An 18,621-nucleotide genomic window follows, 5' to 3' on the forward strand; every position below is an offset into this window, starting at 1 on the left:
AAGCCACCTCCTCACAATGAAATACAAAAAAGGTTTAAATGAAATACAGAAAACACTGGGTAATGTGTAAAAAATAAAAACATATATCTGTAATGTAATCATCATAAATCAGAAAAATTGCACTTCCTTTCAAATGTCTTAAATCACTATCACAGTCTTTATTATTTTTTTTTACAGCAGTCTCTGTGATACTCGCTGTCAACAGAAACCTGCAGCATAGCCAGAAGCAGGACCAGAGTAATATCAAAATTGAGTTAACATTTTAACATTTGAAGAAACTGAATGTATTTGGGTTGAAACATTCTCTCACTGTCAAGTCTGTTGCTAGTATCCTGCAGTTTGAGTCAGGATTGTGTGCCAAGCTTGGCGCCATCTGCTGGCTGCGTTTCTGCCACTGCAACACCTACTGCAAACCTTCTGCATGAGAACATTTGCTTGACAATGTTGTACGTGAAATTACTGTGTTCACTGTATTTCTGTACATTTGAACTGGCGCTTACATCACCACTTGTTTTGCGTTTGAAGCAGTAAGCAAGTAAAGATGCATCAACGCTTTTAATGTGTCGTAGGCCACATGAGGCCAAGCAAACTCCATCATTTATTGTGTGCTGTTTGCACGTGTTTAAATGTCTTTTACACAAGTTAAATTATCAATCCAATAGATTATGGAGTTTGTTCAAGTGTTATAATATACTATAAATCTCTTAGTAAGACGAAGATAGATCAATACTGGAAAAAAAAACAAAAACGAGTAAATGAAGAAGGTCTTAGAAGCGCGGATGTATCTGTACAGGTACAATGCTAGTAGGATCCTGGATGTTGTGTTACAGACATTGCGGCTTACGTAACACAACACAAAGGCATCTGCTACAGTGTATCGGTTGTTGCTGAACTGTTGACCAGATCGTTATGTTTGGTTTTCTGAATGCTTACGATGCCTTCAAGGAAGATGTGAAATACTGGGTCAATGATGATTACTATTTCCAAGATTAGAGAGATGTGTGGTTTAAATTTGCAATAGCACTCTCAAATATATCTCAAATGTCAGTATTTTGGCACCTGAAGCATTCTACAAGAAAATACATCACATAAAACTCAGGAAATCAGTGTAATGCCACGAATAAGTTGAGATTTTTACAAAATATTTGAAGAAAGTGAATGAATGCAGGTTGGCAAAAATCTTCTTTTAAGTAAGCTTTAGTGATCATTCACAGAGATAACCACTTGAGTTTGACACATTGGTAGGACACAAACTATGTTTAATTAGTTAAATCATTCAAATAAAAAAAAGGCTCTTTAGTGGCAAAATAAACAAAAAAAAGCCCCAGCCATTAGTCTTGTGGTAGAGTGGTCTCTTGCTGGGTGTCTACTGTTCTGATGACAGGTAAATTATGATTTTGAAAATCAGGGGTGTGTTTCGCTTGAAAAAGAGTCCTATTCAATCTGAGGAACAGACTTTGGAAATAGAATTCTCTTTTAGCGGTCACACAGACAGGCGCGACAAGAAGGCGAGACGCTCGTATGTAATCAGCAGTAATTGCGGTCCATGGTTGTAGCGTAGCCGCCTGTTATCCCTCTACCTTACTATTACCCCAGGCAGGCTGTCAACTCCAACTGCCCGAGCAGGGAGAAGTGCTTCTCTACGGCTTCTATTTTCCACTGGGATGTTGGTACGTCTCAGCAGGGGAGCTATTCTGATGTCTGTAAAGAAAAAAAAACACATCACTTACCATTCATGCAATAAAATAAGTAGGTTTTTTCATCTTTCAAAGACCACATTGTTAGATTTAGGGCAAACACATCACTTAGGTGAATGTAACATGCAATCTAATAGAAAATTTGCTTTCAGTGGCTGAGTGCATTAGCCTAGTCCATTAAACTGTCCATTAAGCTAACTATTATTTTGATTTAGTATCTGTTCATTTATTGCAAATTAGCCTTTTAAGGTAATTCTCTTGCAAAAGCAACATAATTTCAGTCACAAACTTTATAAAGCCCCTTTGATTACATCTCACAAATTATGGCCAACTTTTGGCTAATCGTAAAACATGCATTTCATCACTGTAATGCACGCATCATGTCATCCCGTGGATGGTAATGGATGATAAATCCACTTCACAACTCTTTGTCTTTTTCCGATAGTCTATCTCTCTTTCTCTTTGGGGTTAGAGGAATGGAGTATTGCATCAGAGTACTGGGTGGTGTAAGCAGGAACCCTTACTTTGTGGCTATTTCTTTGTGTTATATCTAAAAGCAACCTTGTTAGGCCATGGTTTGAAACAAGAGCCTAGCCACACTCTTGGTGGCTCCAGCCCTTTTAAAACAGTACTGTGGTGTTCAAAGTGGATTTAACAGGCTATTTCTATCAGTGGCTAATAACTCATTTGAATAATGGATTTTCTAATGACAGAGGCTCTGGCACTTGACCGCGTGAGTGAATGTCTGATTTACTATAATGTCATTATTATTCAAGAGATTTAAAAAGACTCAACAGAGTTTAGACAGTCTGTGCAATATTTCACTGTGCCTTCTGAGCACTTTTTCATCTGAAATAATACATTCTTGTTCATTAGACTCCATTTGCACTACTTCTGTTTTAAAATTAAACAATGGTCAAAGTCTTCTTCATTTTTAAAGCAGCAAAACTATATAGCAGTGATGTCCATCACAGCTCTGACTAACCCAGCCTCATACCGGCCTGTGTCACTCATTCCCAGGGTTCACTCTCCAGGTGCCCTTTAGAATAACCCTTCTAAACTGTTGTTTCTTTAGGCTTTGAGAAACTCTCAGTACTGGCCGAGACTGCATGTCATGGCAAAGGTCAAACGGATCTCTCCTGGGGTGCACTTATTAAACCTGATGTACCGTGAAGAGATGCTCCCTGGATTAGAAACTGCCCTTTTAAACTGATCCAGGATCACCATGCCTGGCCCATGGCCTGACCTCCGCCACACCAGAGACACCACATGGCTCATGTCAGGGGGAGGGTAGCTTCTGCCTCCACCTGATCATCTCCACCTTGTGCACTCACCTTGTGTCTGATGTAGGTAACTCACATCAGGCACAAAACAACACAGCATGCATCCCACAAAGCAAAGGTAATCTGTGTGCATCTGCAGGTCATGAAATTGATCCTTTTTATAAGTACCCTATAGACTTTGGTAAGGTACACAGTCACAGATTTCACAAAGCCAGACAGGAAACCACAATGGGCAGACAGAAAGTGTTATTTCATGCAAAAATCATTTAAATATTTATTTATGTACATCTATAAAATCACAATGTGCAAATGCAAGATCGAGTCTTTGTATTCTCTATGATTTTATCTCAGGCCAGGACCTTCCAGGACCTATGAAAATATGTGAAAATATCAAAAAATGGTCAAAACAAACAATTCTTTACTTTTAGAGAAAAATAACAGATTCAGTCTAAAATAACAGATTCAGTCTAATGGCACCCTAATGGGGAAGATCTTGGGTACTTTTCTGGACACAAGTCACTTTCACCATAGGATGCAGAACTAATAAATGCACATTTGCCTGATGATGTTTGCCCTAAAATAATAAAGAAGAATGTTGTATGCACGTTAAGTTTGTGCAGCTTATAATCACGTAATGACAAAACAAATACGCATAATGACCAGCAGAGGGCGCGTGTGCAGCATTGTCCTTTTGTCAATTTTTTTTTCTCTCTGTCTCTCCCTCTCTCCTTTATCTAAGTGTATTGGGCTTAGAACCAAGTAATAACTTTGAAGAGTGCTTCTACACATCCTGATTTATGCCCTGCGATCTGTCCTGTGATAAGACCTTTGGATTCCTACATATTCCAGAGGTACTACCAGAACGTGCACTATAGACTTAAGTTATTAAAAAACATTCTATGTTGTTGCTGCATTTAAAACGATCCTAAGTCCTGTAGAAATAAGGAGTGGGTAGTCTTTTATCTCTAGTATTGGAGTGTTTTTCTACATTTACATTTTCATGTATATTTATGGCACTTGCCAGATGCTCTTAACCAAAGTGAACTCCACAACTGCTTTGCTGCATACTCAAGAATAATTTCCTCTTAGTGCTGCTGCGTCCAGGTCCAGGTGGGAAAGAGACCGTCAAGCTGAGTGTCTCTTTGTCTCATTGAAACGCCAGACACTGAGGAAGACCACCAATAACCTTCCCAGAAGAAGTGGGTAAATTGCCATTATTCTCTTGACACCCAAAATACAGATGGAGTTGCTCGCTATGTATGTTTATATGAATATGCATGAGTATGTGTTGGGGTAGAAGAAAGTGTCATTACCTCGTGTTCCCAGACACACAAATTGAAGAATAAAAAGACAATAATAAAGAGCAGAGCTAAGGACTTAATTAGAATAAAATACATTTTATACCTGAATTGAAAGGCAGTCACAAATTCCTTGCTAATTCTTTTATTTTCTGTCACTCCTTTTCTTTGTCTTTACCCACACACACACTGTGTTTGCTTGATGTGTTGTCTCTGCGTGGAAGGATCTATCTGTTCATTTTAAGTATTTGTTGATGCTGTGTAAGATTAATTAGGGAAATGCGATCAAAGTGGCTCAACTAGACGTGTCCCCTGTGGCTTTACAGAGGTCATAAGTTCATCAATACACAGTGCCCTCTTGTGGTCAAATGAAAAAGTGGTACTAAAACATACGCAAAACCATGCATAGTACGTTGCATTTACATTGCACAAGCTTTTGTTAATATGCCACGTAACATAACATTAAAACCTGAGACTATATGTGCCATACATGTAACTGTCCTCACACATCACAATTTAAAAATATCTCCAAATACCCTATAGTTGCTGCCAGTCACAGGGCCATGTCACCTCATGTGATAAACACTGAGGAAAAACAATGCCACAAAACAAATGAAATGAAAAGCACTGTCTAGCACTGTCTGACACTCACCCGCGTGTCCACTGGGGAAAATGTCGCTTTTCAGAAGATCGGAAGAACTGAAAGATAAAAAAAATCACACATTTCAGTTTTTATATCACTTACCTCTATGGAAAATGTATGATGCCACAGAAAGTGTGATAATGAAAATCTGTGTTTCAGAGGAGGATATTAAAGATTGATTATGCATCTATAATACATAATTCTGCATATATATATTGAACCATTACTGTTGTACGTGTGTGTGTGTGTGTGTGTGTGTGTGTGTGTGTGTGTGTGGCTGTAAATATGCACAAATCAATCATCATGTGTACAGGCTACCTGTTTGCTGTTTGATCTGCAACACTGGAAAAGTACATAAATAGGCTATATTTGTGTAGACAAACAGTTGTTTTAATGGAAGCAGTGCGATCGACCCGGACAGTACGTCTCTTCTCTTCTGAAAGAGTCTATGTTTGGAGTCTCCATCAACGCTATTTGTTCGAGGTTGAAGCAGGTTACTAACAGACACCACCAGGAAAGTGACACAGTTGAACCATAACAAGATAAAGATGATAAAGACGGAGATAATGAATGAATTAAAGGGAAAACTGAAGAGTGACAGAGTGAAAGAAGGCTTCAAAATAGCACTGTGCAATTGCATTGGCTCAGTAGCTGCTCATGACCCAACAGCGCCGAGCCTGTCTGATCAGATCGTGCTTGTTTTGAGGTATCGGAGGCAGTGCTTTCACCAGTCCTGTCTGGGCAGGGCACCTCACACCGTGACACTGAAAGGCTCTTCAGTGTGCCTGCTTCAACAAACATTTTATGAGAAAGTTTACTGCACAACCTATCACAGAAAACTTTTATATATTAGAATCTAAATATAATAGAATCAACCCACAGACAGCAAACATCCCAACAACACCTTACTGCATGCACACATTTTACACTAGTGTCCATAATATTGTAGTTACACCTGCACACTATAACATATTACTGTAGCATATTACAGAGTAGATTTAACTGAATTAAGTCTGTTACAAAAGGATTAGCACACAAGCTAGACAACATAAATATAACAAATTACCAAAAGCCTAAACACTTTGTCTTGTACTAAATAAATGTGTAGGTTCTAACAGCAGCAATATCGGTTTATTGGCGTATATTATATAATATTGGTGTAGAGGGATGAAAGAACTGGAATAAAACTAGTTCATTTAACTTCAGACTGCTTTTGGACCACAAACTATATCCATTTCAGTTGAAAACTACTATAAAAGTGGAGTATTCCTCGAAGGGAGCGAAACCCTGTGCGACTGCAATTCTCTACCGGTTCCAATGAACGTTCAATTTGGACGTTTATCATTCAAAACATGTCTCAAATGTTAGAATTATTGCATATGTTGGAATAGACGATATTTTGGCAATATACAAAAATAAATAATAGGGTGGCTAAAACCCTGTGGACATAATTAAACTGTGAAGATGACGCACTTATTACATTTCTGGCCAAAAGCCAGTGGCCACTGTTATTATTGTGTAGTTTACCATTTGAGGGAAATCCGTATACTGCACATTTATTAGTTTAAAACAACACCGGTGAGATTTGCTTACCGATTTATCTCAACATTTGTGTATGTCTACATATAAATAGTGTTTGCCAGAATATTAAAGAGAATCATTTTCTAATCAACGTTTTGTTCATAAGTCAAAAAGTCCGGTTTTGGTACATTTAAGATAAATGAGAGACCATAATATAAACATTCTCACAAAATTGTAGGCTACACTAAAATTAGGATACTGCTAAAATTATAATACGCATTTCCCAGGTTTACGTAGCTATAGATGGTCTCAGTTGGTTTATGAATAATTCATGAACAGAAAACGAAAAAAATTAGACCCTCCGACAGACAGCGAGTCTTCTGCGATACAACATCAATTCTCTCCTAGAATTCACTCATTCCTCGGTTTCTGGAAGTACTTGGCTGGATGTCCGGGAAAAGGGATTGAAGTAAAATTATGCTTAAAATAAACAAATTTTAGACAATTATTATTGATTTTTCCCTTTCTAGTTCTTTGTGATAAAAATGTTTTAATTAATGCAATACTATAAGCATTATTCCATTTTCTAAAATGAAAATCAAAACGTGATAGCATGTAATCAACTGTAGTTCTTAACGGCTAAGAATTGGGGTTTTGCTTTAACTAGGCCTATATGACCTGCTAAGCTATAAAAATGGACAAAAGTTTATTTAAATAACTTCTTCCTTAGAACAGGACATGGTTTAGGACCATGCGCGTCCAGCAGCCCACGTAGGAGCGTCTCCCCGCGCGCAGTGCATTCACAGTTCACGGGCCGCGCGACGTTAACGCGATGTGACGGGAAAACCTTTCGAGAAACAAATGGGAGTATAGTATCAGCAAAGGCTGACCGAGCTGTGAACCGCGGCCTTAACACGGAGCAAATTAACATCAACGAAAATAGCACAGCGTTTTCAGATCGCTTATGTGCAAAGCAGCAAAGGCGGCCAGAGGTGTGGAGTCCCCTGGCGTCCTGCCCTAAACTGCCCCAGTCAGGACTACAGTCCAGACGCAGGGCACATCGGGAGATACCTGTTTTGCTGGTCCCGTAATGACACAGAGTTATTGCTCTTTCCAGGGAGGTTGTTGAATGCTGGACTGAAGACAGGCCTTGGCACAGCGACGAGCCTCTGGGAAAGCCTACTTACCCCAAAGGCGCTAGATATAAAGACAGAGAGGAGGCCGTGACTGTTATCATGCCTCCCTCATAATTCCACATCCAGTTGGGTCATTTTTGGACTAAGAGCCAGAATGTTGCTCAGGGTCCATGGGTGACACACCACTCCGAATCCAGCACACTGTGATGCATGTAAAAACCCCACTAACACTGCTCATATACTAATATCTCCTGCATCATATTCCATGGCAATGTTAATGCAGTGGTGCTGTGAACCTCAGCAGTGATGGAGAGCAGAGGGTGTCTGGGAAGTGTGTACAGGAACAAGATGGGCGGCATCCTTGAAACAACCTCCTCAGATTAGCAGTGGTGCATTTATACCTGTTAGCGTTGGCAAGCAGATACAAACTTGCCATCATGATGGGGCCAACTTCACACAGGCCTGAGTTCACCTCATTTAACTAGATATGATTTAATTAGGCTCTATATCATTGAGCATATTGCATTTAAACGAGCACATTCTGTTCTAAATCGTGCTTTTATTTACTCAAGAACGTGTTAAAGATGTATGGTGTATTATAATTAGAATGAAATAGGTGAGGAAGGGTGTGTCCCAGATGACCTCTGACAGCAGGTCACCGTGGTGACGCATGGAGAATATCTCCAAAAGACACTTGTGCACAAGTGGCGGACTTAGAAATATGGGGGCTCAAGGCGAATTTAGCTAGGGGGCCCATCAACATTAATATGCGAGAAATAAGTCCGCTAATCAGGGGCCCCATCCAGTGGGCTGCAGTGGGAGGGGCCCAAGGCAGTTGCCTAGCAACACCTCTATACAAAGACCGCCTCTGCTTGTGCAAAAGCAAAAGCACATGATGATGTAAGAGGAACCAAGACAGAGAAAGCTGATAAAAACTTGATACAATGGGAGAAAGAAAGAGGGAGATTAAAGGTTGTCTAAAGGTTGATTAAAGGTTGATTAGAGTTAATTAAAGGTTGGTGTGATGCACAGATCAGACCCTCCAGAAAGTCGCGATGTTGCGATTTGCAACTTCAACGCAACTTCAAGCAAACCCCGCAAATTCAGGGCGGTGTTGCAACTTCAGCCAATCACCGCAACTTTCCCGCAAATTTGACCAATCACTGATGTCGTATTGATGTGACGTCGACAAACTCCCGCCTTACTTCCGTATATACGTTCAAGAGGAGCAGACTGAAAGCAGCATGAGCGACGAAAATAACGGCTAGAAGATCGGGAAAAGCAGTATCCCAGTACACTACATGAAAGCGGGGATAAACTGTCCAGATCCGACCCGCGAATTGATTATCTATGGCCCCCTGGATGATATTTAATTACTATTAGAACCGGCCCGCAGGCCACAGCCGCCCGATGGTGTTTTGCACGCACAAACACTACATTCCCCACAATGCAACGGTAGCCCGCGAAGTCACTGCAGCGCACGCAAGTGGCGAGGGTCTGAGATAAAGTTTATAAGTTTAAACTTTAAACTGAGATAAAGTTTATTTATCTCTGATCCATATCTATGAGTTACTAGTTCGCTCTGGCGCCAACCACTGGCGATCGATCTCGATATAATACTTAATTTGTGTCCATTTTACAGGCCGCCCGGTAACAACTTACGTTACCCCCCCCCCCCCCCCCCCCCCCCCGTGTCAACAATTAATGTTCGCCACCCCCTCCAGGTTAAAATCTCACTTCAAGCGATCTTGAAAAGTTGGCAACCCTGAATAAATAGGTAAATAGATCATTAAAATGGACTACTAAATAGAGGAAACCATACAACATTTACTCCCTATTGTAATGTACTCACAAAAAAGCAAAAACACACCGCAACTTCCATCGCAATTTTTTTGAAAAACACCCGCAACATCAAACATTTTAGCCCGCAACAATCACAAAAAAGGCCCGCGAAATCCTGGTGGGACTGACAGATGAAAAAAGGAATAGGGAAGGATGAGGAAAACAGCATGTGATTGAAGAGGTGTCATCAATGTATCGAGGTGTGTATATGTGTGTGTGTGTGTGTGAGAGAGAGAGAGAGAGAGAGAGAATGTATGTGTGTGGCACATCTTATCTGTGACATCTGGATATACTCAGCTCCCCTGGAAGGACACCAGACCCAATCACTCACAGGTTCACATGAACATACAACAGTCCTAGACATGTGTATATACATATAAATACAGTCTATACACAGTCACACACAATTTTTACTTCATGCATCTAATTATTTGCAGTTAATTCTTTACATTATGGCTGAGCTTTTTTGTTCTGTATTTTCCAATAAGACCTGGTGTCAGCACTAAACCTTCTCTGTCTGCAGGTCCATTAAGAGCTCTGTCTGCATGGTTACATCTCAGGCATTTAATGAACATATCAGGAGGTGGTATTGAAACCTTGAGAATGTCTGGCCCACTTTACTGTTCCAACTAGTTCTTGCAAGATGAAAATTGTAGAATTACCTGAAAACTGAGGATCGATACGAAAAATCATTGGCTTTTTGTTGAAATACGAATTGGATTTTTTTCAGCATCAGATTTCCTCATAGTATAAACTGAAATGTTATGAAACTGTGTGTATGAGCATCTCAAATACAGGCTGACCTTACGTGAAAGATCAATCTGTATTGATGTTTTTCCCAGTCTGAGGCTCAGTTCTCAAAGTTAGTCAACCTTGATAATATTACATCGTACTTTAACCCCCTGAACACAGGCATGAAAGACGTATCAAGATGACACACACACAGATAGTTAGACTCTATATTAGATGAATATGCTATTAAAGCTTGCAAAGCTTTCTTTATTTGTGAATATAGATCCTACATCCAGTACTATCAGATTTGTTGAGCATCAGCTAATAAAATACAGTAAACTGATGTAAGGAAAGGGTCATTAAAGAGAAAGTCTTGATAAAAGATTTACATTCTAATTAGAAGCCATCTTGTGAGAACTTCAGGAAAGTGAAGGGGGCCTTTAGACATCTTTTACCAAATTCAAGGTCAGATGCGCTGTGACAGGGTGCAAGAGCAATAGAAAGAGAGAGAGAACAAGTGCACTTTTGATCTCTCCTGTGAGCTTGCCATTTTAAGCTGCTGTTTTGGGGGAGGCTCTCCACGAACCTCTTCACACCTCTACCATGTTTCTCAGGTTAGCACCTCCCTGAAGACCCCCATACCTGGCAGACTGAGCCTTGTCAGGGCTTTTAAAGAAGACGATGGCTGACGAAGAAGAATAAATAACTGGATTATATCCTTAGTATCCAATCAACGATAATATCTCTTACCATATTTCCACTGTTCTTCCTTAGTCCTGCTTTGTTTACGTCTGTGCACCATTGCATAAGTCATGTATGCACTAATGGATTAAATTGCCAAGTGAGCTCAAAGGTGCCAGAAATTATAATAATCTAACATTTCAACAAGAGACGCAGCTTCCTCTCCTTGCTCTCTGTTGATTGGATCTTTTTAGATGTCCTTTCCACCAATCACATCTTCCAATGGATCTACATCAAGCAGGAGGGAGGAGCCCAACATTTACGCTTCCTATGCCCTGTACAAGGTCAGCACATCTGGGAATATCCATGGGTGCTGTAGGGATACACCCAGAAACCAGTTAAAGTTACACACATTTTATGAAATGTTTTTATACACAAAAGATAAAAAGTGTCTTTCTATAGTCCTGGTTTTATATAAATATAGTAATAATTTTCCACTTTGCATGATTACAGTAAAAGACTACCTTATTCTGAGTTCAAAATTTTATAAAGAGGTGTTTCATGATGGTTCTATTATATGGTTCACTATATCTATTAGATATAGTGATGGGGAAACACTCTTGACTGCATTATATAAGAAGCCTCTTGCTGACCTCACAAACACTTTCTGACCTCACACCCGACTTGCACACACTACACCTGTGGTGACAATATTAGCACTCATAAAGTCAATCGTATTCAAGGATGAGAATGTGATAATCTGTGTTAGCTAAAGTGTGTGGGGAGGCCGTAAGTGCGATGTGTGTGCCACAGGCACCATTTTCATCTGCTTTCTGTCAAGGCCACGGAGTGATGACTGACTTCACACATTCAGCAACACAACGCATGCAAGACACCCTCCTCTCACCTCGCAACACACACACACACAGGTAGTGAAGTGCAGAGGTGTACAAATCAGGCTCCAACAAAGTCCTCCCTAGAACTATGTTCCAAATGCCCGCCTTTGCCATTGAGTCATGAGATGGTAGATTAACTACTAAACTACTACCTGACCTTTCACACCACCGATGGACTGTAAACAATACCCACGTGTATCATGTAGAAGCTTGTGTCTATTAAGAGTATGTGTCCCTATTACTGATCTGATTATAATAGCTTTCCTCAAGACATATTGCATCAGATAATTCTGGTGCTGCATCAATGTTCTTTTTTAAAATCATTTTGAGAATTGACTTAGACATAAGAAGGTTGTGTACTTGACCAAGTGCAGTTTTTGTGCTGTAAATATTTCTGATCCTGTAGCCATCTTATGTTACCATATACCAAAAGTGGGGTTTAGGAAAAGTACACAAAATGAATTTTCAAGAACAGTTGAATCCCTGACTATCTTCACCACTCACGACAGACAAAGCACATTCAGATATGCCCCCAGCAGACTGATGTGACTGAGCTGATTTGTGGAAAAGTCAGTGAGGGAGTGGCTTTCAGTCTGTATGACTCATCTGTGGCCGGATGGTGGCATGCAAGGCATGTTAGACCACACTAACAGGTATTTTAGTATTGGTCCTCTTGTCTGTCTGTCTCACATCTGCATCTGTTGATGGGTCATGCAGCTTGTAGCTTTATGAAAGTTCATCATTCAAACCTTATCTGTGCATATATGCACCACAGATTTCATTTTTAAACTGTGTCAGACATCCACATGTGGACACAGACCTCAGAGCAAGATGCTTCCACAGAGACCATCACAGACGAAGAAGCTAAAATACATTGGTGGCATGTTTGTCCTGTCCGCTGAAATATGAGCATCAAAGACACATCTCCAGAAGCCACAGGACACAAAGAGGAAGGGGAGGGGTCACCGTGTCCAGCTCCTTTATCATTGCATACACAATTTACCCAGAATAACACGAATCAGTCTGACTGTGGTCTAATGAAAATCGTCCTAAGTTTTTTTTTCTTGACTGGTGGAAATCAACTAATTTATAATATATAAATGTTTCTAATAACTTTGAGGACAATGCACTGTATTTAGGTACCCTACTGAAAAGCCTTACCTGCAGTCTATTTCTACAGGCTTCAGTGTAACACAATCTGCACTGCAAAAAAGATGTTCTCCTCCACATGGGTTCCTCCCCTCCTTGAACCATTCTGGTCCCTCCACGCTTTGCTCGTGGTGTCCTCTCCTCCATGCTTCTCTCTACCTTCGCGTACGGTGTAGTAGGTGTGTGTGGCGAGGGTCGAAGAGCGGTCAGTGCACACAACCGGGTCGCACTGAGACTCCGAGACGCACAACGTGCCAGGGTGCATTAATGTAAGGTTGAGTGGAGAGAGAGAGAGAGACAGAGGGCGAGAGAGAGACAGAGACACGGAGAGAAAAGCAGACAAAGACAGTTATGGAAAAATGAGAAAAGAGAGAGAAGGACTGTTGTATAAACAAAGGAAAAGTGAGAAAGGAGATTTTGAGAGAGAATGGGCAAAGACACAGAATAAGAGCAGAGGAAAACAGACAGAGCGAGACAGAGAGCTACGGGTGGGTGGGGGTGGTAGGGACATTAGCGCATTTACAGCAACACAGCCAAGGAGTCTCGGGGGCCTGAGGTCTTTACAAGCTGCCTCATCTAATATGAAGGTGCTGTGAGGATTGAATGGCTCTTTTGGTCTCCCCCTGGCCATGAATAGCTTTGCCAATAAAAGAGTGAATATTTCACTGCCACATGTTCTAGCTTTCTCCTTTTTTTCCACCCAGTGTGTGCCTGTGTAATTTGAGCGCATGAAGCTCAACTGCTCCATTGACTGTGTTTATAGAGCACGTGTCAGTAAAAGAAACATGTATTTATATCAATTCATGCAGAGCATGTGTGTATGCTGATCAAAGTTATGAACAGATAGAGGAAGACAGAAAGGAGTGAGAGACTTCTAGAATATTTGTTCTTTATCTTAGCTTTCCTGTTAAACGTCATTTCTGCTTCTGTCTTATGGCCATTTTGCCATTTATTGGTCTAGTGGTGTCCAGCGGTACAGGACTGCAGCTACAGTAAGAAGAACCACACAGATGCCTTCAGCACACTCCACACCACAGCTGTTGCCTTTTCCTTGATCTAATTTTCCATATTCTAGTTTTCTGATCCGAAGTCAAGTTAATGTTGGACAATAAGATCACGAGTGCATCTAAAACAGTTGAAACCAGACCGAGAGCTGAGCCTAAAGCTTATATTGGAAAATACATGACCTCACTGAGATGATCAAGGACAGAGAAATTCCAGTGATGGGGCACAGGGTTGAGATATGTGAACACTGTTCCCACACACAATTGATTACTGAAACATACCCAACTTAACCCAACACAAGACAAACACACCGATAACCACACACAGAAAGGGTAGTATATTCATCTTATTCGTTTGAATGAGCACATAATATAGCTGAGTCATGTAAAGTCTCACACATGAAGACCTTATGGTGTTCTACTATTAAGGGAGCATAGGCTACAACTTATTTTTATGATAACAGGACGATCACAACCAAAATTAGTGTTTAAACGCAAATAATTTTGGTAATTACATCCTCATCCCTTTCAGTTCACGAGTTCACGCGCTCAATATCCGACATTTGATACTTCCCGACTAATTAACATATTGACTGTTCACGCTCGACAGAGACATGGAGAAAATACCCGCGATCCATGTCGTTTCGAGCCACGCTTTCCGCACATCGGCAAAGTCTCCACGCCCAACGGGAGGCCTGATCGATATTTACTGATCACCCTTCAGCACACGTCAACCCCTGTGCTTAATAAACTTAATAAAGCTTTCCTGAAAATTGCACGCAGAAAAAATATCAATAAGAAATTAAAGTAAAGAGCAGCGTAGGAACAATAATAAATATGTAGACTGTCAGCTGTGATCAGCACGAAATATTAGAAATCATTCGGCACTTTTATAATGCACAAAAGATTCGGGTTCGTCAACAGGCTAAGCCAAATGCCAAATATAAAAAGGTTCATTGAGGACTCCTACTGGCGCCATCTACAGACTGACAAGCTTAATAGTTAATAATTGCGATCAATTCTGAAACATTTCGTGATTTTTTTTTAGGACGTGATGTGCATGGAAATTCTTTTAATCGATCGTTAACGACATTTTTTGTGTGTTCATCTCTCCAGTGGATATTGCACGCAATCCCTAATAGTAGCATAGTACAAATTCAGAAAGGTAGGCCTGCATTATGTATTTTGGGGAAGCAACACTAGCCAAACGTGAGTGAGTGAGTGAGTGAGTGTCACAGGCCAGATCTGTGTCGCACTCCGCATCTAAAAGGTCAACGTTTATTCCCTTTCCTAGAATTAAGGAAGTGTGATGTCGCTTCTGGATCACTATGGTAACTACCTGAACGTCAACAAATCTCGTGGTCCCACGAGTCATGGCACGCGTGTGGTAATTTGCTTTTACTTAAATAAAAATTATTCCTATACAGCATTTTCAGTATTTTCTATGTTGGCAACATTTGCAACACAACTAGCTTTAATAATTAACGTACCATGCCAATAAGCCTATGGTAATTACATGTACAAGTATGTACAAATTCGATTGTAATAGTTAGAAAATGTATTGTTCTCCGTAGTTTGCCTGGCCGTAAGGGTTCTGGGGTGGGAGGACGGGTTCCCACAGCACCGCCAGACAGCGACATGTTTCACGCCGCGGTGTCAGGGCAGGTGGAGTGGCTGCGTCTGAGTCTGAACAGAGCGCGCACGCAGACGAACAAACAGGTGCGCATTAACTATCCGCTTCATCTGCACATCGTTGGGAAAACCCCCAAGTGTCCGTGAGTCATTGCTGTAGCTTGCCTAGAAGCGTTTAAGGATGCATACAGGTTTCTCGTGTGTGTTTGCGCGCGTGCAGGGTCTCACCGTGCTGCACGTGGCTGCTCAGTACGGCAGGCTGGAGTGCGCGAGGCTGCTCGTGGAGTCTGGCTACGTGCACGTGAACGCCGCGTGCCCGCGTGGGCGGAGACCCGTGCACATGGCGCTCAGTCCTCAGAGCAGACCTCAGTCCCACGCCTGCCTCGCCTATCTTCTGGAACACGGAGCCGAGCCCGACGTGTACGACTCCATTTCTAGCTTAAAAAAACTGTTGTTAACGTTACATGAACTGTCGTGAAGTTAACAACTTTTAAAACAGTATATTTTCATGGATAATTCGATAAACCGTTCACGCATCTTTTCTTATCAGAATGAAAGACCGTGTGTTGTACCTTCAGATCCACAGATGAAGGACTAACCCCTTTGCATATGGCTGCAGCTGAAGGACTGAGGAAATGTGTTAAAACCTTGGTTAAAGCCGGCGCCAACACACATGCATGCGATAGCACAGGGCACACGCCCCTTGACCTGGCACGCCTCTGGGGTCATAGGTCAATTGCCAGGTAAACCTCTTTTTAAATGCTTGACAGTCATCAATCGGTTTAATAATCCAGTCTTGGACCAGGTCAGTAATAGTAATAGTAACACTACTTCCCATGGCAACGCTCTAAAGCATTTGTTTTAGGAAACAAAAAAAACATGTCAAGTGCATACCCCCCCCCCCCCATATATAATGTATATTTTGAGTTATTGTTGAATTATACAAATAAAACGTATAAATATTAGTGCTGTCAATTCCAGGTGCCGCGATTAAAAGTCTTCACCAGGATTTTGCTCAAGCTTGCTAGATTTTCTAATTAGCAATCCAGGTAAAATTAGTGGAATCAACACAATCCAGGAAGCCTGAGCAAAATCCTGGTGAGGACATTTAATCGCGGCACCTGGAATTGACAGCACTAATAAATATATACATATACACACACATGCACACACACGGTATCAGAGATGTGTCTTATACATGATTTTCTTCAGTATTCATCTGTATTTGTGTAGCTCAATACTGTCAAAAGGCGGCTTTACAAAAGGCCCAGACTCCTTGGAGCAAGTCAAAGCCAATGGTGGCAAGGAAATGAACATGAAGAATGAACCTTGAGAGCAGTCCTGTCTGTCTTCAACTAGGTTTAGTTATGTAGCCATGACACGTAATACTGAAGACAGACTCAAACCACAGAGGGCTGTGGTTTAACAGTTTAGAAAAGTCAAAACATAAGCTAAATTCTGACTCTAGTTTACAACTCCAAAATGTGGGCCAATACAGAACATAATCCAAGTTCTGGTAGGGAATGATTTTCAAGTCAGTAGAAATAAAACCTTCCAGAATTGTTTCTGTCACCAATTATATTTCATAATGTAAGACTACAGTAAACGGTTGTGGATATTACAGGTTCTTGAGAAATGCCATGTGGCACAGAGATAAGAAGAATGAAATAGAGAGATGCAGAAAACTACAGGACCTCAGACAGACTCTGATTGAGATGGACAGGAGAACCAAGTTTGAGGAAAAGGTTATTTTCATATTTTTACACTATTCATGTGCAGTAAACCAGCTATAGCATTAGAACATAGGCACCATTTTACTGCACAACAAACTATAAGCCGTATCATCAAAACTTCTTGTCACATTTCCATGGTGGTTTCAGGTGGTCAGAGAAGCGCTCGTTGAGGAGAAGTTGTGCGAATGGGCTGTAAAGAAGGGCCTTCCCCAGCTTTGGGCCCCCCCGAGGGCCTCCTGGGCTTTACACCCTGCCCAGCACACGTCACCTGAACCTGCCAAAATAAAACGTGCCAACACAAAGAAACACTACTCGGGTGCACCAAGAGACGCATGGAACATCTCCCCCAACCCATCTAGACCCCCCCCCGCCAGCATCGGCAGACCGCAGCAGGTGCGTATGGGTGTCCATCCAGAGAAGGCGGAAGCCGAGCCAGACCTGCGTCGTAGCGTCAGGCTACATCGGTCCGTGGACGGACGCGTCCACTACACCACGTCGTGGGACTGCGTTCCACAGCCGACGCCTGCCCTGCCACTGGACGTCCTCCAGAGGGGCCTGTTTCCGTTGGCGTTCCCATCACGCATTGGTTCCCCAGTGGGCTTCCAGTGCAGCAGTGTGCTGGACCTGCCCCACCGAGGGCGCGAGGCAGGAGTTTGCTCCACACCCTGGACAGAGGTGGCCATGCACCTGGCTGAGGAGCTGCGGTCAGGGCATTACTGAACACTGCTGACTGGGTCAGGGCTGAATCAGTCAATGCAATTAGATCATCACTCCAATCCTTGAACAGACTCGGCCAGTACACGTTTGTTCTGTCCCATCTTCTGGAATACACCAGATCCAGCTAATACCAGATCCAGACTTTACATTTTAAAGGGTTTCTATGACCCAATTTCACTCTTTGAACCTGATCTGTCCATCTCCAGTGTGAACGCAGATGACATTCAAGAGGGTTCTACACCCTGGTCACGTAGATATATTAGTCATGACCAAAAGAAAAAGGATATTGCTGTGGAAAAGATTTTTTTCATTTGCACTCCTTTTGAATATTTTAATAAAGGAAATTCTGGCCTTAGTACATTCACTTTCTGTTCTATTGAATTTCTGTGTTAAAAGTATTAGCGATGTATCTAATAATTCTTTAGGTCTTAAGCTTAGCCAAACTTAGTATATAGAAATGTGTTTTACTGAGGGTAAAGAAATTTTGGACCCAACTGATCTGTCAAAAACTTTCATCATACTGTAAAACTGAAATGTGCACTAAAATATAAACCATACCAAAAATAATGCTTTTGAATGCATTACTGACCATGCCCTGTCCACAGATCAGAAATGACCATATAACAATTTTTCTCATTGGGATGTCTCTCAGAATAT

General features: G+C 41.4%; 1 protein-coding gene and 1 long non-coding RNA gene across 4 annotated transcripts; one reads left to right on the forward strand and one right to left on the reverse strand.

Moving 5' to 3' along the window:
• Nucleotides 1–154: 154 nt before the first annotated feature.
• On the reverse strand, nucleotides 155–16,227 carry LOC143474742 (uncharacterized). Of its 2 annotated transcripts, none has more exons than XR_013120848.1 (4): nucleotides 16,087–16,227; nucleotides 15,743–15,952; nucleotides 4,931–4,977; nucleotides 155–1,701 (listed from the first exon to the last, which is right to left on the reverse strand). It is a non-coding gene; the product is annotated as an uncharacterized LOC143474742 (long non-coding RNA). The 2 variants fall into 2 exon arrangements; XR_013120847.1 differs by having other exon boundaries at nucleotides 15,743–15,948; nucleotides 16,087–16,221.
• Nucleotides 9,321–18,496, forward strand: ankrd53 (ankyrin repeat domain 53). Of its 2 annotated transcripts, XM_076972305.1 has the most exons (8): nucleotides 9,321–9,355; nucleotides 11,088–11,177; nucleotides 15,177–15,269; nucleotides 15,457–15,601; nucleotides 15,735–15,934; nucleotides 16,093–16,257; nucleotides 17,139–17,259; nucleotides 17,395–18,496. In XM_076972305.1, exons 3-8 carry the CDS (start codon nucleotides 15,256–15,258, stop codon nucleotides 17,965–17,967), a joined length of 1,218 nt encoding a protein of 405 aa, XP_076828420.1. In that variant the 5' UTR covers nucleotides 9,321–9,355; nucleotides 11,088–11,177; nucleotides 15,177–15,255; the 3' UTR covers nucleotides 17,968–18,496. The 2 variants fall into 2 exon arrangements, with proteins under 2 accessions (XP_076828420.1, XP_076828421.1); XM_076972306.1 differs by lacking the exons at nucleotides 9,321–9,355; nucleotides 11,088–11,177 and adding an exon at nucleotides 14,925–15,047.
• The last annotated feature ends 125 nt before the right edge of the window (nucleotides 18,497–18,621 follow it).

This window comes from Brachyhypopomus gauderio, chromosome 14 (genome assembly GCF_052324685.1).
Source record: "Brachyhypopomus gauderio isolate BG-103 chromosome 14, BGAUD_0.2, whole genome shotgun sequence".
In the NCBI taxonomy this organism is placed as follows: Eukaryota; Metazoa; Chordata; class Actinopteri; order Gymnotiformes; family Hypopomidae; genus Brachyhypopomus; species Brachyhypopomus gauderio.